At 36.9% G+C, this 27,804-nt stretch overlaps 1 protein-coding gene across 2 annotated transcripts in view; it reads left to right on the forward strand.

Annotated features, from left to right (window-relative positions):
- The first annotated feature begins 206 nt into the window (after positions 1–206).
- SHOC1 (shortage in chiasmata 1) overlaps positions 207–27,804 on the forward strand; it is a 51,881-nt gene continuing 24,283 nt past the window's right edge. The window contains exons 1-13 of one of the 2 annotated variants that reach the window (XM_086771321.1): positions 207–266; positions 5,114–5,243; positions 5,833–5,914; positions 6,256–6,446; positions 9,307–9,469; positions 11,492–11,594; positions 12,288–12,438; positions 13,799–13,906; positions 17,337–17,466; positions 21,664–21,758; positions 22,719–22,961; positions 24,092–24,544; positions 26,964–27,089. In XM_086771321.1, the coding sequence (XP_086627447.1) occupies positions 222–266; positions 5,114–5,243; positions 5,833–5,914; positions 6,256–6,446; positions 9,307–9,469; positions 11,492–11,594; positions 12,288–12,438; positions 13,799–13,906; positions 17,337–17,466; positions 21,664–21,758; positions 22,719–22,961; positions 24,092–24,544; positions 26,964–27,089 (2,020 nt within the window). In that variant the 5' untranslated portion in view covers positions 207–221. The remainder of the gene's footprint in view (positions 267–5,113; positions 5,244–5,832; positions 5,915–6,255; positions 6,447–9,306; positions 9,470–11,491; positions 11,595–12,287; positions 12,439–13,798; positions 13,907–17,336; positions 17,467–21,663; positions 21,759–22,718; positions 22,962–24,091; positions 24,545–26,963; positions 27,090–27,804) is intronic. The other variant, XM_086771320.1, reaches the window with a different exon arrangement.

The raw sequence follows: 27,804 nt of genomic DNA on the forward strand, positions 1-27,804 counted from the left end.
TTACATCCTTCCAAAGGAAGAATACTGAATGTTTTGGGTAGCCTTCTGTAGGAAATTCAATCCAAGGTGCACTTGCTAGCAGAAATTAGGAAGTTATTCCTTTTGAACCTTAATTTCAACCTTGTCTTTCAACATTTTTGCATGATGTAGGAAGTTTTTAACTAATCCTTGTTCTGTGTATCTTCTAGACAAATGAAGAGTTAAAAACATCACAAAACAAGATGTTTGCAGCTTTAAAGTATCACTCAACAGACTATTTATATGAGGTATAGTTTTATAATTTCTCTTAATATTCTGAAAGAAATATGGCAGTAACTGAAGAAAAGATTTAGTGTACATTAAAAAAGATACAGAGAACAACTTTCTTAGGAATTGTGTTTCAGTGAGGTTGCATTGCATTTGCTGGGATAACACAGTGAAGTGATTACAGTTTTTTAAATAAAAAATTAAAGTACAATTTTGCCAGAACTGAAGAGCATATTTTTTTTTTATTGTCTGTTGCACTTATAATTGAGTTTAATAGCCAGTTTCCTGCTTAGAGCTTTCTTTAGAGAGTACACTGTGCCTTCTAATGCATAAAATTAAATTAATTACCTTTTAGGAGAATTAATCCAAATTTCTAGCTCCTTTAATATGTATTAGGACAGTGGTACACAACACTGTATTCCCTACTGATGATAGAGAAGAGTTTTTATAATGTTTTAGATTAAATTCTCTGTGCAACCTGATCTGATTGAAGGTGTCCCTGCTCCTTGCAGGGGGGGTTGGACTAGATGACATTTAAAGGTCACTTCCAACCCTAACAATTCTATGATTCTGTGATTCTAAATTCATGGACAGCAGATGTTTTTTCACACCTACAACAAATATTTTGTCTTTATGGATATTGATCAATTAAGATGTGGAAGCCTTATGAAGTCTTGTTTTCTTTCCTGTCTACATCTGTGTGATGTTATCACCTCCTTATCCATGAAGCACCTTGTCATACTTAATTGAATTTTTACTTATTTACATTTTCAAAGAAAACTCTCCATCAGAGTGACACTTTGCTAAGAGGGGATATTTTTAGTGTGTGCGCAGAAGAATGAGGGAACGAGACATGATGTCTTCAAGAGTCCTCTGAGAGTGCAAGTAGGTACACAAGTGCTCCTGGCACACGGCTGGAGCAGTGCAGCCTGGGAAGTGGTCCAGCAATAGTACTTGCGGGTAAACTGAGATCCCACGTTATGAAACACATCGCCCACGTCCCTTTCCTTAGAGTGCAGGAATTGTTCCATATAGTACCTGTGTACGTGTCTAGTGTTTTCTTAGATTGTAGCAACCAGAACTTCTTTTCCTGATGTAAAGCCAGCAGTATGCAATCTGTCCTTCAAATTAGTGTGAAAGCCTCGTCACAGTAGTTCCATTCAGTTTGATCTTCAGATGTTTCTGTGTTATCTATGAATAAAAAATAGGTCTGTTAGCAAAACATGTTGTGGGCTATTGTGCAAAAGTGAAGAATTACAATTCATAGCTTTTCTTGCCTGAATTTTGAGGAGTAGGGCAGTGTGTTGACAGCAGGACAAATGAAAAGTTACAGAAGAGAAATGTTTAGTGACCTCCTTAATGGCTGCTCTGGAAGGAAGTGTGAATGTTACTTTGTAATACTGTCAGAAGGCATTAATGAATGTGATCACACATTTAAGGATATTGCAGACCTGACTGTACAAAGGGTATGCTGTGCTAAAGCTGCAGCGTCTTGTTCCGCTCCTGTTCCTAACTTCTACACTCCTGCTAGAAAGTATGATAGTTAAATTGACTTCTCAGTATCTAATGTATCGAGTGTACTTGCCTAATGCTTCCAGTTCTTAGGAAATGCTGGAATTTGGTTAAGTGTATCAAACTCTGATTCCTGCACACATCCAGCTTAACTGGATGTGGAATTGTGCTTTTTAGAATCACAGAATAGTTTGGGTTGGAAGGGACCTTTAAAGGCCATCTAGTTCAATCCTCCTGCAAGGAGCAGGGACATCTCCAACCAGATCAGGTTGCTCAGAGCCCCGTCCAGCCTGGCCTTGAATGTTTCCAGGGATGGGGTGTCCACCACCTCTCTGGGTAAACCTGTTCCAGTGTTTCACCCCCCTAATCGTAAAAAATTGCTTCTAGTCTATTTTATATCTACCCTTAACGTACTTGTCATGCATTTTAATCAACCTCAGATACAGTTTTTTCAGCTGCCGAGTATAAATATATCTTCAAAGAAAGAAGCTTTTTCAATCATTAAAGACACGAGAGTTAGATTCCTCATGCTATTGAATGTTGTAGGTCTGATAACAAAGTCATCTTCGAAGTTCAACATTCTCTTATGTTATAAACAGACGATATCTGCAAGCTGTGTGGAATCATAAAGTTGCACATAATATCTTTCAGTTAGAAGATAAATTTGCAGAGACATTTGCATTTCCTTGATAAAGGCAAGAAAAACTATGTATTAGCAGACTTTGCAAAGTGAACTAATTCAGCTTAACCTGTATACTTACAACAAATTCATTTTAAATGTTCTGTAAAATGCACAGTTTTCCTGTTTTAAGGCAATTATCTCTGATAATAGCCCTCGGATGTATTTGTTCCGCTTTGCAAACATCAGTGATTGAAAAAAATTCTACCTATTGGGCTGAAGTTAGCCTCAGTAAAACTACATACTGGTGTTTATAATTTCTTTCTGATCTCTGTCATATTATTGCTTGTATTTACTTTGTTCCGTAGTTTCTACTTAAACTCCAGTAGGTCATTCTTCTGTAACCTAAGAGTACTTTGAGAGCTGTGTGATGGTTTAGCCCTAGTCACCACACAGTTTCTTGCTCCCCCTCCCCAGTGGGATGGGGGAGAGAACTGGGAAGGAAGGAAGACTTGTGGGTTGAGATGAAGACAATTTACTAAAATAACAAGGAAAAACTACAATAATAACAGAATATAAGGATATTAAAATATACAAAATGAACAATGTATGTTTTCTCACCACCCGATGTCCCAATGACCAATACAGCCCGTTCCGAGCAGTGATGACGGAAAAACAAAAGCGAGTGGTGAGCAAAGGAGCAAAAGGGAGCCAGCAAGGTAGAGGGAACGATGCCAGCAAATGAGGGAGAAAGACGGATGCCAGGAAGGCAGATACCCACCCTGGCCTGCCCCCACTTATATACCAAGCATGACGTTTATGGTATAGAATACTCTCTTTGGCCAGTTTGGGTCAATTATTCTGTCTGTCTTTCTCCCAGCTTCCTGCATCTGCAAATTAGTGAGACTTGCAAAGCAGGACAGTGTCCTTGGTCTCATTCACAACAACTCCTATCATCAGGGTGTTATATCAACATTCTTCACATCTGAAATCCAAAACACACCAGCTACTGATAGGAAAATTAACTCTATCCCTTCCAAAACCAGGACAGCTGTTACTTCACAATCCTTACAGCTTGTTTTAATGAAGAAAAGGTTATAATCAGCTCTTTTTGTTTCTGTGATCTCTGCCAGGAACTTCACTAACTGTACGTTATTTTGTGAGAGGTGCAGTTGTTTTAGTAACTTCAATACAGATTACTTAAATTGATATATGGCCAGTAACATGTAGAAGACCTAGGTCCAGTTGCTTGTAGTTGTCTGTTTCTGCCTTTGTTTAGAATTTGTAAAGGAGAAGATCACTGCAGAAAGGTCATGCTTTGGCTTAGGCAATAGGGAATGCATTGGATTGGTGTGAAGCTTATCAATTTTTTACAAGAGTCTTCTAAAGAAAAGATGCTATGATGGCAGTAGTTTTTGCATTTTTTGTTCAAATTAACTGGCGTTTACAGAATTGTAACTATCCCACAAAGGATTAAACGGAAATGGAAAAAGGATCTGTAATAGTGACCTTTCTCAGAAGTGACAGTGTTTGTTCACATTGCTTCCCATGCCTTCTTTTATTTTTCCCTTCCCTTTCCCCTTTCCCCTTTCCCCTTTCCCCTTTCCCCTTTCCCCTTTCCCCTTTCCCCTTTCCCCTTTCCCCTTTCCCCTTTCCGTTCCCCTTTCCCTTTTCCCTTCCCCTTCCCCTTTCCTTTTCCTTTTTCCTTTCCTTTTTTTTTTTTCATTTTCTCTCTGCCTGTGCAGGAAGATTTGACAAGTGCAGCAACAGGACTGTTGTTGTGGTAGCAATCCAAGTCCAAGTGAACTATTTCTAGTTCGTCACCTGAGATGTTTAACAGTACAGGCTGTAACTGACTTGACAGCATATACTGAAGTGGGTGGACATTTCTAGGACCTAAAGCAACAGACCTGAAGTCAGGCAACGGACTTAGAACTACAGAGAAGTTTCTAGTGTCATTCATGATGTTCTCTGACATTCCTATAGCTACTTGCCTTTTCCAGTATGCCTTTTACATCAGAGAATTTTTGAGGACAACTTCTTTCTAACCCTGTTAAATCCAAAACCCTGTGTAAGAAACATTTTTCTCTGCTTCCAAGACTCACTGTTTATTCTGTGGTTCTGTGCTGTTTATACAGCACTGCATGTGGGCTTTTGTAAAAAAAGAACTGTTGGCTAGTTTGTTGAAAGTGGTCTTCAATGAGGAGTTACTGAAGTTGCCACGTTGACTCCTTAATTCTAGAATTCAGTTGATGACTACTCTGGTCCTCTCTTGTTTTAATTGAAGAGAAAAGGATTTATAGAGAGCTTTTGTTAGCTCATAATGGCACATGAAAGCTGAGAAGCTTTAGAATATTTTGAGCACTTTAAATGGCAATAGTAGGAATGATTTTAAGTTGTTTCTGGTCAGCTTATACAGGAGTTCTGTCTCCTGTCAGTTCAGGAGACCAATGCAAGTGTTAAGATAAGCACTTGTAGTTGCACATGCAAAGTTGATGTAAGTGTAGATTGAAAGTGAAGTGTAGATTAAAAGTTAAATATGAAGTCAGATGACTTAGTATCTTCTCTTAGTTTGCACTGTGTTAGTTTTTTTTTTTTAAAGTTTAATTATATAATCTCATGTTCTAGTAGAAGATGGCTGAAAACAGTGGGACTGTTTGAAGAGGTAGTACACAAAAAGAAAAAGAATGGAAGTGTCTCTCTCATAATTTTATCACATCCCTTTTTTTTGTGCAGAGCATGGCAAGGCAGAAGTTTTCCATCTGGAGATTATCACTTTGCTTTCCTCCCTGTTTACATCAAGATGAAAAGTATCATCTCACTGGACTCTTTGCTGATGATAAGTATAGGAAGCCATGGACTAGAAGTAGGTTATGTAGTCCCTAAGTTTTAGCTTAGATTTACTGTGGATTAAAGGAAAAGCTTGTGTTTGTGCATAATATGATAAATCTCATAAATAAAATAAGTTATTTCCAGAAGTAGCAGTATGTCAGTTCATAAAGCTCTTGAAGATAGAATGCATTCATTGCCTAAGTAGAATAAAATAGATAATGGATATTTATTTGTGTATGGCACCATAAATAAGGGTGATATTTGATTAGTTTTTAGAGATCTCTGGAAAATTTTCTATCTGGACATGTCGTTATGGAAGAAAAGCAGTGATCAGGAATAAGTAAAGTCTGATTAGTTGGGAGAGGTTTGAAAGATGATGCTGGGGTTTTGAGATGCAGGAAAAACTGAGGATTTCAAAGCATAGATATAAGCATACATATAAAAGTATTTGCATCTTTCTGATGTAGTTGCATTTACTTTGCTAATGGAAACGAAAAGCATTGTTTTTTCTATGCATCCTGTGTAAAGTCTGGTTACCGTCTCCAACGGTTTGATAAATACATAAAAATAAAAATAAATTTTAATATTTTCTGTGTAATTCTTTTTCTCTCTTTTTCTCTTAGTTACTTCAACACAGAACATGACTACTATTTCAATATTGGATCAGTGGAAGAAAAGTTTATCTGTGGAGGATTTCCTGGAAAAGTCAGTAACCTTAAGTTAAAAACATATATGATTCCTTTGATATCATTCAGGTAGTTTGTGAATCATAGGCTAATGATGATAACAAAATGTGGAAATGTTTTCTGATGGTAGCAAGTGTACAAAAGGGCTTCTTTCAGGGGAAATATTAAACATGTAATTTGACTGTGGACCTTGTGAATAGTGGTAACAACTCTAATTTCTGATCTTCTTCAGTGAATATGATGATTATCAATGTTCTTAGAATATAATTTGGAGTGCCACTGATTCATTGAGGAGTCAGGGAGGTTATGACAGTGCTTTTACAAAGGCTTAAGTGTCTTTTTTTTTTTTCTACTTTTTAGGAAACCTGAATTTTCTGTGGAGTTCCATATTAGTAGTGAATTAACAGAAGTTATTCCAAGTTCAAATCCCTGCTCTCCAATTGATGTAGAAGAACCTTTTTTACTTATGAAGAATGTTTTTAAGGAAGAATTCACCCAAGACAAATATTTGAAGATTGACTATGCCACTGAATTTAAAGAACAATGGCAAGGTAAAGTGTTTCATTCATTGTTTTCTAAATTTTTATGGAGCTTATTAGCCTCTGTAATTTTTTGTGAATGATCCATAGATGTTGAAGAGATCACTTGAGTGATCACAGCTGTTGCAATTGCAGAAGTTATAACCATTTAAGAGATTTATTCCCTGGAGAAGCAGGGGTTGTCTTAGGAATTCAAGATAGCTGCAAGCCAAAAGAAGTTTTAGGCTGATCAAATATATGGCAAAAGTTGACAAAGTATCACAATAGGTAGACCTTATCAGGCACTGAGCAAAATGCTAATGCTCCTTTGTACCTCAGTAAAATTAGATCCTTATGGCATGTTCTTTTACGTGTCAAGGAGGGTAAGAAGTAAGCAGTTTCTGCTTTGTTGCTGGGATAAAGATAGTTCAAATCGGGTAGGGTTTCTATGTGTTTTCTGAAATTTTGTGGTTAGTAGCACTCTAATAGATATAATGAATTCTGATCACAGAAAGGAGGATGTTGAAAAAGTGTTTCAGTCAACTGTATTATGATTTATTAGTCTGAACTATTTGGTTTATTTTTTCAATAGAGGGTTTTTTATCTATCTATCAATTTTATTACTTTAGAAAAGGAAAGTAAAGTAATCGTTTACTAAGAGCTTCTTTCCACCCTCCAACAGAGGAAGCAAGTGGTTCTTGATACAATATTGTACACGATAACATTTACTAGGAACATAGTATCAACAATCCAAGTGTAATACAGTTAATAATTGAAAGACAGTAATCTTAATTAATCTGGTTAAGTGATTTTTTTTTCAAAGTTAGGTGGCATATGGCAGCAGATTTCAATAATTAATAAAACTGTTTATATTGTGTACTTACATAGAGAATAAAAATAATTCAGATGCTTTCCTTCATTTTAGCTATTACTTTATTAGGAACAATCAAAGCAGCTAAATTTCCATGGACAGGAGTCTCTGAAAGGAAAAAAAAAGTATAAATTTCATAAGACACTTTATGTTTTTTGAAGTTACAGATTATTACTGTACTTAAACAAAAATAAATAGTCAAGCTAAAGAGACTGAGTTTTTTTAATGGGAGAAGATTAAATTATTTGCTATTCTGGTGACTGGTTTATTGAATTAGCAGATCAATAATTATCTTTCACTGTAACTGATGTGTTACTGCCAACCGTTTTTCTTACTTTCTGTTTGCGTTCAAGAAGGAGATGTTAGCGAAAGTCTGTTGACTTTTGAGGGAAATATTAATTCTAACTTAAGAAAAGGAAGAAGAATAGATCAGGGATTTTGTAAATTGTGTCAGAAAAGATGACAATTTTTTAATTGGAATAACTTTAAGCTTTATAGGCTACTATAAGCTGTAGTAGCCTCTCCTGAACTCTTAATCCCATTAAACAGAGGCATTTTATAATGAGACGTTTGTCTTTTAATTGATAGATTTCTTTAGGGTGTCTGTTTGTATCAGCAGTGTTAAGCAGTTTTGGGGTACATAATCAGTGTCTATTATTTGCAGTAGGAAAGAAAGAAGGGTTATTACAGATAGGGAGTCCAGGGAGTGAAATGGGAATGCGGGAATAAGGAGATTTGCATATTGGTAAAAAATAAGAGAGAAGAACAAAAAATTATGTTTTCCATTCTGTATGTGTTATATATGTGTAGTATGTGTGTGTATATATGTATGTGTGTATTATATTGCGTATGAAGGATTGCTTCTGATAGAGTTGTGGTTACTGCATAAGTTCTGTCTCATGGAGGGTAGTAGTGATGTATGGAAAACAGACTCCACAATCTGTAAGATTGTAAAGTAGGTATGATTATTCAGTGCTGGGCAGCACAAGGGGGTAGTCCCACCAAAACCGTGCGCGCCTGACGCAGCAACTCACTTTAAATTTATACAACCAAGTGTTACATATATATAAAGTTTCACAATACGCCTATACATATGCATGAGCTATCCCCGCTTCGTATTAAAATTAGTCCCAAGGGGTCACTTTCATAAACTCCTCCCATCTGCGCTTGCGCAGTGCCTCCTGGTGGTAGTCGTTGGGGGTCGTGGGGATGAAGGTAGGTGACTCCTCTTCGTCACCACTCCTAACCTTTTGTTCCCGCACAGGCGCAGTTATCCCTTGGCTTTTAATAAAGCTGTAGGGTCGGTTTTAGCTGGTTCTTGAAGGAGGCCCCCTAGTCCTTATCAGGAACTGTCTTTTCATGAAGAATTGCAAAACTCCCCACGAAAGGTTTAGCAAATTGTTAAGCAAGTGGTTCAAGCACTATTTATCACCTTAGTATTCACGGCAATAATTAATCAAGGCCATATCCACTAAAATTTCTTTAACCCCTTCTCTCAGTAGTCTAAATTCAAAATAAATTAAGGTCCATAATACCATCTTTCTGGAAAACATAATAATTTGTAACCTATATTTTTTCTCTGCTCATTTTGTAAATAATTGGTTTTTTTGTTGCTTCAGAATCTGTATTTAGGTTTAGATGTGTATGGAGAGACTGCCTCATTTCTACATTAAAAATTGCACTAAACTAAGTTTCTCAGACAAAACCTGCCTGAAAAGTTCCTTTATCATACTTAACAATACAAATAAGGGAATGAATAGAAAGTACCTATACTTTTTAATAGATGTCATATAAGACAGAAGAAAAAGCGAAATAAAACTAAAGCTTATGATGTGAACTGTTGGAAGTCTAGACTTTGTTGCACTTAAAGCTTAAAAATCCTAAAATATTTCAAGTAAAACATAGTTATTGTTTTGCTGACATTTATAGCATTCCAACAGCTGCTCAGCAATTCTCTTTGTTTTGATAATTCTTATTTTATTTATATTATTTGTTAATGTATTTTTTCTTATTGTTGTTCAGATTTATTTATGGAAGAGGAACTTGTATTTATTGATAATCTTGAAAAGTTTCGTAAAAATCTGCCTACTTCATCTGTACTTCAGAGCAGACTACAGTTTTTTCTAGTGAAAGATCCCCTTTTAGATTCTGAAGGACACCGTTTAAAAGAAGATAACATTTTCAGGTATGTACAAATTGTTGTATAATACTAAACATAAAAAATAATTTGTGTGTAATGTCATTAACATTTTAAAATCTTCTATTGTATGTTGACTTTTTAACTAATTTATATTTGCAGCATGTGAAGACCTTAGCTTTTCTGCTTCTTATGAGTAGAATGAAATTTATATGCATTGTTTAAGAAAACTGGATAAAAGGAATGGTCATTTTTGCATTCTGTAGGTGTGAAATGTGCTCAGGATTTTAGTTTTGGAATACTGAAAAAATGTCCATCTTTAAGGGACCTGGTCCTCCCTCAGACTGACTGATTCCCTGTCAGTAAAATGCTACATGCTTCCATGTTCCTTCTTTCTCTTTTCTCAGTCATGCTGTCAGTAAATCCATGCTCTTACCTTACTGAATTGTATTTCTTCAAGTTCAAATACTAATTATTCTTATGTTTTTACTGACTTCCACATTGCTACATTTATTTTATTCTTTTGTTTTTACTCATTTTCGTATTGCTACGTTGATTGGATTTAATTTAATGATCTCTTATGTCAGGAATTTGAACAAACATTAAAACAGATAGAAGTTCTATCCACAATATGCCTAGTATTTTATAAATCTGTATACATACATTCATAGAGTCTGGCTAAATTTTCCATGGATTTAACTTCAAGTCTGGATGACTTGTATAGGTTCCTTTGCACTTGGTAGGGTTGCATGATTCACAAGCAAGGCAAAGCAGATTTAAACTGTTTTAACTGTACCTGTATAGTAACAGAACAGGGAGGAGTGGGTTGTTTCCGTTTTTTTTCAAACGTGAGCCCTGATCTCACAGTGAGTCTTGGATGTAAGACTATGTGCACCTGTGAGTACTGTAAATACCCAGTGAAGACAACGTTTTTCAAATTCTGCAATGACTTTCAGAAATACCAGTCACAGGAACAAAAAATACTAGTGTGACCCTTTACAGAAATAGCTCTGATCTGCTGATCCTCGGTTTACTAGCAAAGCCACCATCCTTCTCAAGGTGGGAGTCCAAATGTCCTAGTGGAGCACACCGGAAGATGCTTTTAGATAAAGAGATACAATTAAACATCCTTCAGCTTAAGATAAAATTTAGTGAGCGTCCCAAGGCTTGATTGTGAAATAATTTATACTCTTCAGTCTAAAGTATTCCTCCAGGAAAATAGTGATGTCAGGGACTGATGAGGAAGCTATTGCTCTAAAAAGTCAGTATAGATTTAGTGCCTCTAATGGCCACGAGGAGTGAGCTTGATGAAAGGAGTTTTCTTTCTGCTTTAAATATCTTCAGCCCTGTTTTTCTTGTATCCTTGCTTTATAAGGCAAGTAGTAACCTCACTCCTGAGTTTTCCTTACTGATGTTTTAAAAGTTTGTCAGTTAAACCAGGTAACATACTTTTAGTTTTCATTTTAATTAATAGTGAGAACACTCTGCCTTCTTTTGTACTGAATGATTCCTGAAAATAGAAATAAATCCCTGGAAACATTCAAAGCCTGATTGGATGGGGCTCTGAGTGACCTGATCTGGTAGAAGATGTCCCTGCTCCTTGCAGGGGGTTTGGACTAGATGACCTTTAAAGGTCACTTCCAACCCAAACTATTCTATGATTCTATGAAAAGGTAAATAATATCAGTTTTATAGATTACAGAAATTTTGTGTATAGCAGAAAAACTTGACATTAGAAGAAAATTAGGTCTGCAGCTTTTGTAGAAAGCGTTTTTACATGACAGGACTTATGTGTTTAGATAATGAACAATTTTAATATGTTTTTTTTTTCTGTAAATTTTTAAGGCGGGTCCCAATATTAAGTCATTCTAGTCTGCATATAATGTAATATTATATGAATAATTTCAGTTAATTACAAAGATTGGTACAGCATCCCTTGGAATTGCTTTCTTGGAAGAGCATGGATTTAGATCCATGCCACGTATAAGGCTATCAAAGCTACTGCTAAGACTTTCAGTCTTAGGTATGAATACAAAGAAGTAACTTGCTTTATTTTCTCATCTTTTAAAGGGAATGTTTGACTTTCCAAAATGAAACGGAGATGCAAGAGAGTAAAAAAGAATTGCAGGGGATTCAAGAGAATTTCTGTACCATACCTATAAAAGATGAAGAGGTATGATCATGTTGTTTCTTACTAATTATTATAAATTAGTGATTGTTTTATGTTATGCATAAGTGTTTGTTCATCTGCATGTCATTTTCCTAGATTCTTTTCGTATTTGCCAAATATTTGTAGCCTTCATATTTAAAAAATCAGAAAACAGTAGTGGTATTTGTGGTTTTTTAGTTCTTGGTGCTGCTATTGGGAATCTCCACCTTGATCAGGTGGGACTTGGTGCGTTGACAGTTTCATGTAGGTACTGTTACCCTAAGAATAAAAATGAACTGGAACAAGAAGCCATGACGTGTGCATGGGAAAGAGAAACTTCTAAGAAATGTTCTGGGATTTGGGGGGCCAACTTGGCTTCTTTTTTAAAAGAAGTCAAATTTATTTTTTGTTCTATTTTTCAAAATTCTAAAAAACAAACTGTCAATTAAGTAAATGAAAATTTTACTTAATTGAGAATTGTCAGTTCAGATCCATTCTTTACACTCCACTGACTCAGTTTGAAATACTGTAACACTAATTTTTTTCTCTGTATTGAGCAAAGCTTTGTCTATGCTGTGTAAATGTCTTATGACCTCTTTCTTAAAAACTCCTGGATTAGTATAGAATTAAGCTATTTCAGGATTTTGAAAAAGTTTTGATTGTATAGTAGCATCAAAGGAATTTACTTACCATTCTATTGTGATTAATATTTTTCAGTATTTCATGTTGCCTGTTGAATTAGAATTCCCCAGCAATGGCAGTTCAGATTCTGTTAAGATTCCGTTATACTTGGAACTGAAAGAGTTGTTAAATTTAGCTCCAGAGACTATGGCTGATGAAGATATGTGCAAAGAGGTGATCAAAGAAGGTAAGGGTTGGTTTTCTTAAATGCTTGATTTGATTTCCCTTTCATTTGCACACATTTAACACAACCTAGCTCTTTTATATTCACTTCACTTATGAATTATGTCACAACCTATCAAATTAGAATTTTTCTGGATGAAAATACAAACTGTGCTATCCAAATTTCTGAATATTAGAAATGCCTCCTCAAACAGCCAAGGGGAAGTAAACTATTTGCCATTTGGTTCAATCCGTGGTTGTGTTGTAACCTTGGAAACAAATGTAACTTGAGCCATAATTCATTATATCCAGCTTACCATGAATGCAATAATTTAATGTTATGTTTCCTTATCTGTAATTAGATTTAATTTCAGAGACATCCTTAAAAGGATTGTTTGCAGATTGTTTGCAGTATAGTGATACTGTAAAAATTGCTTGTATTACATTGTAATTGCAAACACAAAAGCAAATTTCTGGAAAAAAAAAAAGGTTAAATATTTCCATGGATAACAAGAGTATTCTAAATGACAGTAGTAATTTCTTTAAAGGAATTTAAAAAAAGCTACTAATGCTTTTGTATTACAGATAAGTACAACTTTAATGACCACTACTGGCTATTGGATTGATAACTATGACAATATTTTCTGTAGTTAAAAGAAAAAGACAGTGCATGAGATATTTTATTTTTATTTAAAAAAACAGTTTACATTAGTTTTGGCAAACAGGTGAGGAAAACCACTTCCTTGGTGGACAGGAAGCAGCTCAAAGAAGCAAGATTCATGCTTCTGAGTGTGGAGTATGTGTGCTGAATTCTGTTTCTGATAGGACAGCTGTTTGGAGTAATCCAGTCTCTTATTGAAGATAGGAACAAAAATTTTTGAAGTGTGTATTTGATGAAGGCTGTTTCCTATGCATTCATCCAATACATTTAGTACTTCACAACATAAATGCCATGTTCCAAGCTGAATGACCCAACCTCCACTGCAGAGGTTTGAGGATTTTGTACATACACATCAACCTATTATTCTTTTTTGTTCTGTTCTAGTCCTTTTTAGTAGCAAAGCAAAAGAATCTACATGCAGAAAGTCTGGTAAACTACATTTAGGCTACATACTTGTTTCAGAAGTCATATCACTGTCGTCATAAGAACTTTGAATAGTTCAGATAATGACTGCACAATATCCTATTTTGTTTCTGGCACCTGTAAGGGACAAAACCTAGCACTGCTCTGATCAGCTCTGGCATTTGGGGTTACTAAGCATAACTGTAATTTTTCATAACAATATATTACGGAGATTCAATTAAAAGATTAAAAGAAAAAGATACTCTGACATGAAGAAGAAAGAAATGGTTCATTTATGGCACCTTTTAAAATCTGTTTTCAGAACTCAAAGCAGAAATTACATACAAAATAGAAATTTCCAAGTACTGTCCCATACCACAAGAGGTTTGCTCCAGTGATAGCAGAAGTATGTTGGAATTCTGTGAGTCAGGTAGGAAGATTTACATAAATCAAGGGGTGATATTTAAAATAAATTATTCAAGTAATTGTCCTTATATTGTATTCTTGTGAGTACACGCACCACATAGATGTTTGCTTTGTGTAATCTATCATTTTGTACTTGCACCATAAGCAGGTAGAAGTGCCGTACTCCTTTAAAGACTTTTAAAAGCTAAACACAACCAACTTTACAGTTCCTTCATGGTGCTTTTGGCAGCAAGTAGTTGCTATATATTTGCATCTTATTAGCTTTTTAGATTTTTTTTATCTAACAACTTACCTACCCAGAAAGGGCAGCAGAAAAGTAAGGCAGGTTTTTTAAAATCATGGAGTCAAACAGCACAATTTAAAGTTTGTGGAAGTCTTATGTAAATGCTTTCAAGAGAGTGTAATGGAGGACAAGCCAGGGCGAAGTCCTGAGTTTATAACTTCTAGAGGTTCAAAACTGCTGTGCAGACATTTTGGTTTGTTCAGTCATGCTGTGTGATTGAGAAATTGCCACATAGTCACCAGAGCTGTTTTCCACAGAAATAAACTGAAAGTGGTAATATGTGGTAATATTTGGTAATGTGTGCGTTGCATCCTGGCTTCTCCTACACTGGCATCAGGAAATCCTTTGTACACACCCACCTTTAATAGCTTGAAAACTCAGTCAGGCATGCTGGTTACAATGCATACCGGACAGGTTTGGTATCTGATTGTTCAGACTAACTATCCAACCTAAGTTAATATTTCTTCAGGTTCCAGGTGTAATCTCTCAAAATCATGGATATTCTTGCCAGCCCTACTGTTTTCACAGCTTAATGTTGGCTGGCTGAGAGAGGCAGAAAAATGACTGCGCCGGTGACATTTTTATCCTTTAATTTCACACAGAAAAGCCTGCGAAAAGAGTAACATTTACAAATGCGTGTGATCTAGGCAGAGTAGGAATACTTGAATAAACATGTACCTCTCATCCTAGTGTATATCCTATCTTGGAAAAAGTCTGTGTGTTTTTGCATTGGACAGCAGCAGTATTATCCTTCAATGCATGTTCACCTGGTAGTTTTCCATCCAACAGTTACTAAAATCCTTGCGAAATTTTGAGTTTTCTCCAGACCAAGACCCCTCTTCTTGTCTTGGTTTCAATATGATTTAAACTGGACTGATTGTTGTCCCCTTCAGGCTAATAGCATCCCACTCCTGATGTTGCATTGCAGTGGGCTTTTGGTGGGAGCAGTCATATCAGCTCAAAGTGTATGATATAAAAGCTCAAGGCAAACCCACTATATGTTGCCCCCCAAGACAAAGTTAAACTTAGTTTCCATCTGGAGATTATTGCCTAGTGTGATGAACTGTAATCTGAATCTAGTGAGCTGAGTGCTTTTTACTTCTAAAACTTAGGATAGGCAGGAGGAGCTTAAGTGCAGTAGATCTGACAGTTTGAGACCCTCCCTCTGTATACAGTATTAACAAGTTGACTGTGATCTTATCTAGGATATTGTCCATTCTTTGAAAGTAGGTGAGTAGTCAAACCGTCTTGAATTGTTTTTAAAAGGAAGTGATGAAATTAGTCTTTATTGCCAGTTTGCTAGCTTAGCTCAGCCATTGAATCAGGCAAGATTAAATCGCTGGGCACTGACAGTTCCCATGTCTTTTTTTTTTTTTTTTAAAGGATATACTAAGATCTGTAGGATAGACCTACCTCAGATCTGCAAACCTGTACGTGCACTGCTAAGCACTGTTTGATAATGGACGTTTCTGAATTAAGTGTCAAATTTCAGCAGAGATATCTTACAGTCGTCATCTTCTATTTAATTTTGCTATTTATGAGTTACTAGAAGTGAAATATGTTTGCTTGAACTCAGAGAAGAAACAGTCATAAAATAAGGGCATTTTTCTGTAAACATTTCATTGTTTGCCGTCCCCTTTTGCTAGCTATGGGGATTGTTTATTGATAAGGGGACAAGAGAACTCACTCAGTTACTAATGCTCTGAGAAATGGCACCCTGAGTATAGACAGAGTTTAGCTAATGTAGCTGGTCAAAATGTTCCAGTCTCAAAGACAAAAATAACTAGACAAGAACGAATATAAACAGTATTGCTCAAAGAGAAATAATTGTTCTTCTTATATATGTCAGGAATTTTTGCTATTCTGGGATCAACTCCTGTCCTGTTCAAGGAAAAGTGCTAAATTTGTTTCTCACTCAAGACAGTTTGTGAGCTGAAGTTCACATTAGAAGTTCATTGAGTTTTTTTTACTCTAAGTAAATAGGAAAGAAATTACACTGATTGGAAGCCTGTTTCTTTCTTTTTAACCACTTTTATTTCTTACCTTTTTTTTTTTTTCCCCAGGGTGTACTGTACATTCTCTGGCTTTCTAACACTCTCCTTTATCCTTCCTGCTGTACAGTCTGCTTGGTAGATTGGACAAGGAGCAGCTGTAAGCAGCTGGGCAGGTGGCTGATTCATAGCCTGCTGTGTGCCAGTTGGCCAAACAATGTGTGTATGGTGATTGCAGCTGCTTGCTGCCTGTTGGAATGAATAGGGAATTTGTTACAAGTGTTTTTCCTTTTGGAGGCACTTATTTACTTACAATTTTTCTGGCTGTTAGTTTTCACAGAACATGGAGGGACTGTGTTTTTTGTGACCTCTAATTTCTGGTCAGGCTTGATGAGAAATATTATTAGAAGAATGCCAGAAAGATCAACCAAGGCAATCGTGTAAATTACCAATTTTTATGGTGTGACACCAAAATCAATGAAGTTGCAAATTGCTAGATTTGAATAAAAAGCAATAATCCATTAAAATGTCCACATTTAATATAATTCAGACACAAAAAAAAAGTGAAAAGTGACTTGCAGGGTACTTTTAACATGCCAGGTTTGTTTGTATACTGCTTTAAAAAAACCACATAGTGTAATTCATTGCAGTGGTCATCCATATAAATTACAATGAGTACTAGTTCTACTCGAAAGAGTAATTTTGTCTTTAAAATCCTGACTGTTTCTGAAGTTCCTGAGTCCATTCATCTGAATGTTATGGCCACCGCATCTCTCTCATCTAAGTAACTTCATTTATATGGGAACTATCTAAGAAGGCCAACAAGGATGAACACTTGCTATCAAAACCTCAGGCATAGCACCTGGTGATTTAGTAATAAAAATCATCTTAACATGTGAAGAGTATGTAGCCAGAACTACATTACGAAACGAGTAAAGAAATGTGATCTATACATTATTATCCCTAAACAATCTGGAAATTAAATGTGAAATGTTTGGGTTTTACTGCTTAAACAGTGAATTGTCCCATGAAAATGTTTTGTATTTTAATCCAAAGCTTCTCTAGTGTAAAATTTCTAAGTATGTGTGTTTCATTCACAAGTAGCTTTGTGATTTAGATTTTTTATTTTTGTTTTGTGTGATGCTTTGTGCAATTTCTAGCTGAATACATTCCATATCTGAAAGATGAAATGGAAGTACCTTTAACTCCTCCATGCAGAGAACAAAGATCATGTGTTAATTTTCTGTGCACAGGACTTCAAGAAGAACCTATTCCTCTTTCTGGTAACAGGTAATGAAAACTTTGTAAGAATAAAGTAAACTTTATAGTAATAAATCCTGTCATAAATCCCCTAAATCATAAATCCTCAAAATTAGTGGAAAAAATAGCTTTAGTCTATTTGTGAGTCGTTAGTTACATTCTTTGAGACGGTTGCATATATATTCTGTGTTTGCGTGAAAGAGTGAACAGAGTCCATGATCCATATCTGTGGCTTTTCTGGGGAGCTTGGAAAAGGAAATGGCAGTTGCTACTGTAGACCTCTTTCTCCAGGGGGACTTAATAGCCTGAAAATCCAATCTCCTTTTTGAAGTAGGCCACAGTAAATATTTCTGTTTATAGCAAGTATCTACGGCATATATTTATACATATGGCAAATACATATGTTGAGCAAGTATCACCTACAAAATCTCCAGAAGAGATAGAGGAAGAAAGTATTGTCTGTTTTTTCAAGATAGCCTCCTATTCTCCAGACTAAACAACCACAGTTCCCTCAGCCGCTCCTCATAAGACCTGTGCTCCAGACCCTTCTCCAGCTTTGTTGCCCTTCCATGGATGCGCTCCAGGACCTCCGTGTCTTTCTTGCAGTGAGGGGCCCAAAACTGCACACAGTATTCAAGGTGCGGCCTCGCCAGTGCCGAGTACAGGGGGACAATCACTTCCCTACTCCTGCTGGCCACACTGTTCCTGATACAAGCAAGAATGCTGTTGGCCTCCTTGGCCACCTGGGCACACTGCTGCCTCATATTCAGCCACTGTTAACCAAAACTTCCAGGTTCTTTTCCACTGGGCATCTTTCCAGCCACTCTTCCCCAAGCCTGTAGTGTCGCATGGGGTTGTTGTGACCCAAGTGCAGGACCTGGCACTTGGCCTTGTTGAACCTCATACAGTTCACTTCGGCCCATTGATCCAGCCTGTCCAGATCCCTCTGCAGAGCCTTCCTACCCTCGAGCAGATCAGCACTCCCACCCAACTTGGTGTTGTCTGCAAACTTGCTGGGAATGCACTTGATCCCCCTCATCCAGATCATCGATAAAGATCTTAAATAAGACTGGCCCCAAAACAGGCCTAGAGAACACCACTGGTAACCGGCCGCCAACTGGATTTAACTCTGCTCGCCACAACTCTTTGGCCCTGGCCATCCAGCCAGTTTCTTACCCAGTGAAGCATACACCCATCCAAGCCATGAGCTGCCAGTTTCTCCAGAGTGCTGTGGGAAACAGTGACAAAGGCTTTATGCAAGTCCAGGTAGATAACATCCAGAGACCTTCCCTCATCCACTAAGCAGGTCACCTTGTCATGGAAGGAGATCAGGTTGGTCAAGCAGAACTTGCCTTTCATAAACGCATGCTGGCTGGGCCTGATCCAGAATGTGCCATGTGATGGGACTCAAGATGATCTGCTCCATAATCTTCCCTGGCACCAAGGTCAGACTGACAGGCCTGTAATTCTCCAGATCCTCCTTCTGGCCCTTCTTGTAGATAGGCAAGTTTGCTAGCCTCCAGTCAACTGAGACCTCCCCAGTTAGCCAGGACTGCTGAGAAATTATTGCAAGTGGCTTGGTGAGCACCTCTGCCGGCTCCCTCAGTACTCCTGGTGGATCCTGTCTGTCCCCATAGACTTGTGTGTGTTTTAGTGGTATAGCAAGTCGCTAACCATTTCCCTTTGGATATATGGGGGCTTCATTCTGCTCCCCATCCCTGCCTTCTAGCTCAGGGAGGTGGGTACACAGAGAATAACTAGTCTTACTATTAAAGACCGTTGTCAAAGAAGGATTAAGTACCTCAGCCTTTTCCTCATCCTTTGTCACTATGTTTCCCCTCATATCCAATAAAGGATGGAGATTCTCCTTAGCCCTCCTGTTGTTGCTAATGTATCTATAGAAACATTTTTTATTGTCTTTTATGGCAGTAGCTGGATTAAGTTCTAGTTGGGCTTTGGCTCTTTTAATTTTCTCCTTGCATAACCTCATGATATCCTTGTAGTCTTCCTGAGTTGCCTGTTCCTTCTTCCAAAGGTCATAAACTCTCATTTTTTTTTCCTGAGTTCTAGCCAAAGCTCTCTATTCAGCCAGGCCAATCTTCATGGGGACAGCCTACTCCTGCACATCTTGAAGAATGTCCAGCCTTCCTGGACTCTTTTGCTCTTCAGTCCTGCCTCCCAGGGGGCTCTGTCAACTAGGCACCTAAACAGGCCAAAGTCTGCCCTCAGGAAGTCCAAGGTGGTAGTTTTGCTGACCCCCCTTCTTACTTCTTCAGGAATCAAAAGTGCTATCATTCTGTGGTCACTACCCGCAAGACAGCCTCCAGCCATTGCATACCCACAAGTCCTTCTCTGTTCACACACAACAGGTCCATTGGGACGCCCTCCCTAGTCAGCTCACTCACCAGCTTTGTCAGGACGTTATCTTCCATACACTCCAGGAACCTCCTGGACTTTCCTCTCCACTGTGTTGCATTTCTAGCAGACGTCTAGTAAGTTGAAGTCCCTCACGAGAACAAGAGCTAGCAATTGTGAGACTTCTCCCAGCTCCTTATAGAATATTTTGTCTGTCTCTTCATCTTGGTTGGGTGGTCTGTAATAGACTGCCACCATGGTAGCTGCCTTGTTGGCCCTCCCCTTGATTCTTACCCATAAACGCTCAACCCTGCCATCACCATTGTCAAGCTCTAGGCAGTCAAAACACTCCCTAACACACTGGGCTACCTCCCTGCCTCTCCTTCCTTGCCTATCCTTTCTGAAGAGTTTACAGCCATCCATTGCAGCACTCCAGCTGTGCATCTCATCCCAATCCCATCCCAATTTCCATTATTTCCAGGAAAATTATATCATAGTTTTCCTGCTGCACAATGGCTTCCAGCTCCTCCTGTTTGTTGCTGATGCTACATGCATTGGTGTAGATGCACTTCAGTCGGCTATTGATCTTGCCACCTTTATGGGGGAAGAGGCCCTAATTCCTTACGTGACCATTCTCAGGCATTTCTGTGGTTTCTAACATATCAACAACACTTGTGCCTCTGCTGCCATGTGGATCTCCATCCCATACCTCCACCAAGATGGCAGACTGAAGGAACTTGCTAGCACATTGTTTGTCAAACATTGGGGTGCTGCCAACAGGCTTATCTCTAGTGAGCCTAGTTTTATCCCTTTCCCACTTCAAATGTAGTCTAAAGCTCTTTCAATGAGCCCTGCAAACTCCTGTGCAAAGATCCTTTTCCCACTTTGAGACAGGTGTACCCTTCTGTCACCAGCAGGCCGGGTGTCATGTAAACTGACCCATGAGCAAAAAACCCAAAATTCTGCCAGTGACAGCATGCTTGGAGCCAGGTATTTGTCAGCTGGCTCTTCCTGTTTCTTTCCTCATAGTTACCTGCAACTGGAAGGATAGAGGAGAACACTATTTGTGCACCTGATCCCTCAATCAGTTGTCCCAAGGCCCTGAAGTCTCTCTTGATTGTCCTTGGACTTCTTGTTGCAACTTCATTGCTGTCTACGTGAAAAATAATGGATAAGAATCTGGGGGCTGTACCAGGGCACGAATCTTTCTCTTCACATCTTTAACATGAGCCCCAGGGAGGCAGCAGACTTTCCTAAGAAGTGGGTTTGGTTGCTCTATTGGGCCTTCTGTTCCCTTCAGAAGGGAGTCTTTTTTTCTTTATGGAAGCAGTTTTGATGCAGGGCATAGGCCGACTTCCCCTCAATAACATCTCCAAGCTAGGTGAATCATTGTCCTCTTTATTGTTCAATTCCACTTGCAGAGCCCCTCACACCTATTATGCAAGGACACGTAGGAAGGTGAGGTAGTCACAGAGGAGATGCTCTTGCTGTGCTGGGCAGGAATTTGTCGCCATTGCCTTCTGACCCTTAAGCCACTGCATTCAGCATGGCAGAGGGAGGGTAGGGAATCCTCTGTATCATGAATCCTGTCTACCTGTTGGGCCTGTCTCAGGGAAGATAGCGTGCAATTCCAGTAGTCTATCTCCCTCTCACATTCCTGGTACTCCTCAACTTACCTCCTCCCAGAGCTCTGTCACTAAGCAGAGGAGTTCATCTGCATGGCCAAAATATTAATGAATGAGTGAATGAATGAATGAACTGAAAATCTGGAGAGAAAGTAGATCTTTAAAAGGTAGTTTTGTATAAATCAAATTTCAACAGATAATGCTGTTAAACTTCATACCTCCAAGTCTTGTTTTATGTTCTTCTTAGTATTTTGATTACAGAGCCCTCTAGGCAATACTTAGAATCTTTGGTGTGGCAATCAGAGAAGTATCGGGATAACATGAACTCTCTTTTGCTTGTCGGTAAGGATTTCTATTTGATGATAATTGCTAATTGATGTTGAAGGGTTCCATGTACATAGAGAAAATATAGCTAAGAAGATAATGTTATGTTACAGAGCATATCTTTTGAGCCATTGATGTTTATCCAATTAACATAACCCTCTGAAATTTGGGTTGTCTGATTCTTTTAGTACATAAGAAATCTTACAGTATGGCAATATAGAAGTTGGTATACCATGTATCATTCTATGGAGATAATTTGAATGAAGTAAGAGTTTTATTTCATTATGAAAATGTTCAGTTCACTACTATTAAACATATCCAGTAACTGTGGTAACTGAAATTTGGTAATCTGTTAATATTTAAAAATGTGTATCAATAAGTACTGTTAATGCAAAATAATATTATAACTTGACAAGAGCAGAGTTCATGTTAGGAAGCAAAATATAAAGAACCAAAATAAGTTGCAGGTTATTTCTGACAGCACCAGAAAACACATTACCACTGTTCTTTGATTTCATTTTATTTGCCTTCATTTTACAAGCTTCAGGATTAAGTTATGTATATTGACTTGTTATGTTGTCCAATTCATTTTTACATTGTTTTATAGTTGAAAATAATGCATGGTAGGCTTACTACTTTTTTTTTTTAATGTTAAGTTTTTGTAAGCATGACAAGAAAACCTACAGATAATGAACAAGATTGTTTGTAATTTTAGTAATGCAGCTATACATTCTTAGATTTGAAAAAAATTTAACCCCCTCTGTACTCATACACTCAGTAAGTAAAAAGCACACTTGCTTTGATAGCACTACCAGCTTTGCTTTTAATTTGAGTAATGGACACTGAGTTACAAATGGAAGTATAAACAATGGATGTATGTAGTAGGTCATCAGTTCTTGGGAGCTTTCGTTTCCAAAACGACATTCTGTTTTCATGTTTCTAGATTATTAATACTATACATTGATTTCTGCTTTTCAGAACATGAGACTGTTAAACTTGCATATGAGCGTCCTTCACTTACAGAACTGAAGGAAATGCTACCAGTTGAGGTAGAAGCACCAACACTTGGCACACTAGAGGAGGGCTGGTGGCTTCCTTTGGGCTTCAATCCAGTCTCCACGGAAACTTTGGAACAATTAAATATGGGTAGCTGTAATGCAAAAAATTTGCTTCCTACAGAAGTAGAAACATTCACACAATTTACATCATACCAATTAGAAAGTAAGTATCTTTTTTTTTTTTTTAAAGTGATAAAAAGGCAAGATAGTTACTTTAACCAAGAATCACACAGTAACAGTTACATACCTCCAAGAAGAAAGGGAATGGGAGATTTCTTATTCTCAAGAACAAAATGTTTTATAGCAATATCGTAGTAGCAAAGCTACTATTATTAAGGGGTACTTTCACAAACTTAGAACAAATTGTAGGGACAGAGGTGTTTAACTACACAAAGTTTTTTCTGTTAATGTGCAGATGAAAAGTAGCCTCCACCAGCCATACTATTTTTTAATAAAATAGTTTAATACAGGAGAATTTCTTAACAAATAGTAATTTTGGAATATTTTAATAAAGAAGATATTAATATAGTTCTATCTGCAGAAAGTCAGCAGGCAGAGTATGTTACAGTGAAAATTCTTTATTTTGTGAGGGTATTCAGAAGTTTTTTCAAATGTGAACAAGTCATAAACTTCAGAATTTATCATGGACCACTATGCATGCTTATAATCAAACTTCAACAGAAAATGCAAAAAGTTATTTGGATTTTATTACATAACTATGACCTGACTGCAAGGCACTAATTATGGTTGTAATCCATAGGATTACAAGGATTGACAGTAATACGATAAACTGTGAAACAAATAGGCAGCGCTCATGAAAGAACGTTTTCATTTAACTGCTTTTTAGATATTTTAAAGTGTTTAGCTACTGTGTTTAGCATGGATGTGTGTGAGGCACTGCAAAAAATTGCAGTTCTAATGAGGTACATCTTTACAGGAGCTAACTGCATGCTTGATTTCTTTTTTTTTTCCTCAAAAAAAAAAAATCTTGTTAGTATTCTTATGTTTTTCTTAGTGAAATGTGCTGCATCCCACTTCCTAGAAATCTAACACCAGTTATGCACATAGTAAAAACTCCAAACAGTAGCATGGCCTTCTGTTTCTCAACATTATACATTTTTACTTAGGACTAATCAATACAAATTTTCTAAAAGTGGATTCTAATGATCTGGGAAGACAGAAAGAAGAAATTAAAAAATGCTTTCTTTATAATTATCCAAAATAGTTAACTAGAAGGAAGAAAAGGAAAAAAAAATATCTGCAGCAGCAGAGAAATTAAATTTTATTTTTTAGGATGGCTTGAAGAGAAGAATTCCTTGACAAACCAGGAGCTGCTTTCTGCTGAAAGAAGTCAGTCAGAAGAAGTAATTAATCTTTACATGTCACCACAGTCTCAAAGGCAGTGCTTTGCCCCGCATATGAGTGCTGCATCGCCTGCCAAAATTCACAATACAAATACATCTATGGAAGAGCTTACTGGAGGAAGAGTAAAAAAGAATACAAAGGAAGAGGCAATTTATGTCTTAAGCCAAGAAAAGAAAATCCCCAAATCACCTGCATCAGTCAGCTCTAAAGATGTGTCTTCTAAACAAGAGAGCTCATCCAGTAATCAGAAGCCTGCATCATTTGCACTTGCTACAAAATGGGACAGTGATGATTCTGATCTGAGCAACTTTATCATGCTGAGATCTAAACATACACTCACCCCAAGAGAGGGAAAAAATGATGTAGATAGTCCTGAAAAAGGTATGTGAACCAGTTTATTCTGCCATTTTTCCAGATTTAATTCTACTCTCTCATGGCAGTTGCAACAGATGCTAGTTCATGCTAGTAGATTTGGGGAAAAAAATCCTTTGAAGTTAATGGTAACATCTTTATGATCTTTAATGTAGCTGAATTTTCAGCTAAGTATGTTACCTTTTATTTTTTTCCCTTAGATATCTTAGAGGATTTTGTTTGTTTGTTTTGGTTGGAGGGAGTGCTTTCTTTAGGGGTTTGAGGGTTTTTTTTTGGTGGTGGAAGTGGTTTTTAATAACATAACATAATAACATAACATAATAAACATAAGAGTTTATTCCATTCTGACAAAGTAACACAAAATGGTACTTATTCCGGAAGATCTCTTCTGTCCGTATGATCTGGATCAGATCTCCTGGTCTCTTTGGACAAATAGTAGTTATTAATTGTAGTTATCAAATTAATTGTAGTTATCAAATAGTAATTATCAATACTCTTACTTTTGTAGAACTAACATAGCCTAAACAATGAACAAGAGTTAAAGTTCTTCTCTAGAAAGAACCATGTGAGCCGATTACCTGGGTGCAAATCCCGTCAAACAATGAGACAGAACATGTGTTAGGGAAAACAGAAAGTTTTTGGTAGCCCTATTCTTGCTGATGCCAATGCTCATGAAAGAATCTCAGACTATGCATTGAGCATTGCAGAAATGCAAAATAGCAGAGAGGGAAGTAGAAGAAAGCCCTTATTTGTTTTAAGAAAGAAATATTTGTGACAGAAAATATTGTGAGACAATTACATATTTCCAGATTCACTTCTCAGGATAAAGTTGTATTAAAACAGAATATTTTTCATTTTTTTGGACTTGTATGGCAGAATTTTGACAATAACTTTTGTCTGTGTTTCAGTTATATGTCCTGGCATTAAAAGAAAAGAGAAAAATTGTTGCATAAATGCTTTCAGCAGTATTTCCTGTAGAACAGAACTGGGATATTTATTTAATTGCAAATTTATGTAATCTTGTGGAGGAAATTATTTCTTAGTAGAATTGATCTGATCTGGCAGAAATGCGTAAAACACTTCCATGGCCTCAGAAAGCAACAATTCCAGTTTTAAAAGTAGGAGCTCAAGGTACCTGAACTGAAGTCTCATGCTACCATCTAGTGAACTCTGACTATAACTGCATCTTGTAACAAGAAATCCAAATGTATTGAAAGACAAGCTATGTTACATTTACGAATAGGCTTGTGGAAGTTTAAGGAAGTTAAATGCAGTTTAGAATATGTATGCAGGTAGACCCCAGTTATGCAGATAAGTTATGTCTGATATATAGAGAACCTATTAAAATGTATAGATCTTACCAGATCTATGTAGAAATTATGTAAATTACTGTATACTTTTGGTTCTAATTAAAAGTTTTTATTAAAGGTCATTCTAAATTTAACTGAAAATAGGAAATAATAGCACTGCTTGTAGGGCTCTTTCTCTACTGGCATTGGTACTTGACTTATCTCTTAAGGATGTCATGTGTATAATTTTTAGTTCAGAAAATACAGAGGAGGGAAGTAGTAGAAACAGTTCATTGATATGATTTTGAACCCCGTATAGCTTTTAAAAATCAGGAAGGTTTTTTCAACTTAACTAGAAAAAAAGAAATTCTTTTCCTTCTGTCTCTGTATGATCAGTTTCTTGTCTGAGGAAACTGACATTCTTAACTAGAAAAAAATCAGCAGTATTTAGGAGACATCTATTCAGCCAGAACCTCTCTCAGAAATAGAGGTAGAGCTGCCAAAGGAAGCTTTGTGGGCAGAAGCTGTAGCTTCTTTATAAGGAAGAAGGGAAGGAGACTTGGAAATACTAACGAGTTGCAAAAGATAGCTGTAAGACAGGAGAAAAAGTTCTTTTCAATAAGTAATTTTTCTTTTTTTTTTTTTCTGCCATTTGCAGCTTCCATGTTTTTTCTAGGTCACTTACAGTAACTAACCTTTTGTACTCACACTTACTGAGATATTTTTCATAGTGTGAGCTCCTTTTAGTGCTCATATTTTCTCTCATACATGTTTTTTCTCCCTATAAAGGTGTATGAGCTTTCCTATGGAGCTCGATTGTAGAGCCATGGTACCAGCTCCTTAATTTTCCCAGCTCTGAGTTTCTGCCCTAAGGAAGAGCAAACTGATAAGGTTTGACTACATGGGCTGTGAAGGCTGACGGTGCCTCATTGCTCTCTGTGTCTTGATATTTTTTTCCATATTATATGAGCCCATGAAAACAATAAAGAAGTTCATGAAAAGAAACTGTATATGTCTAGAAAATACTTAATTTGAAAATACTTTTGCCTGCAGAGTAATTTATAGAATGATTTTCTTATTAATTGAGTCGGGTTTGCGATATTTTTATCTAAATATTCACTTGCGGTTTAATGGTTTAGTGCCTCAACCTGAAGAACAGCATGTGCATGTTCACAAAGAGGACGGTTCTGTTTGTGAGACTGTAAAAATAGAGGAAAAAGAACAAAAGAATGAGGATGGTGTCATAATCAATATTCAAGCATCAGGTACACTGTTTGTGGATATGCTTTATTTTATATAGATTTGCAATTAATTTTATATTAAATAGTACTACTCAGACAAATATGGAAATTTTTAGGCTTAGTCTCTGCTCCTTGTGACTGAAAACATTCCAAATAGATGGATATTTATTTTGACCCAGGTGTGAGAGCAGGCTGTAGAATTCTGTTGTAAAACTAAAGCCAATTGCATGCAAACTAAAAAGTACAGCCTTTGGTAGGAAATGTCTTTAGAACAGTAGTAATCCACTATGGACTTAGCTAATACATGGCTGACCCTTACCCTATGAACTCTTGCTATTGTACTTTTTGAGGCATTGTATAAAGAATACGCACTGGCAACTATTTTGTCATGCAGTAGAAACGGTGGAGAAGAACCTAGAAGATATTTATGCAGGATATTTTACAGCCTCAAATTAAGCACACCCAGTGCTAGTTGTAGTCCTGGCACTGTTAGTTTAGTTTTCCATGGAAATGCATTCACTCCAGTCATGTGCTTAATGGAAGTCTCACAGAACCAGTGAAAGAGTACAGCAGTATTTTCATCTATTCCCTTCTGAGATGGGAATCATGTAACAGGTATACACTTATTTTTAGGGGTTTTTTTTAAATAAATTTTGAAGCAAGACGCCTTTCATGCAACTGGAAAAAAAAATTAAAGGTTTTCTGCAGTCAAAACAAAAACTAGCATTTTGCAAAGGTA

Source organism: Chlamydotis macqueenii, chromosome Z (assembly GCF_036417535.1).
Source record: "Chlamydotis macqueenii isolate bChlMac1 chromosome Z, bChlMac1.mat, whole genome shotgun sequence".
Taxonomy (NCBI): Eukaryota; Metazoa; Chordata; class Aves; order Otidiformes; family Otididae; genus Chlamydotis; species Chlamydotis macqueenii.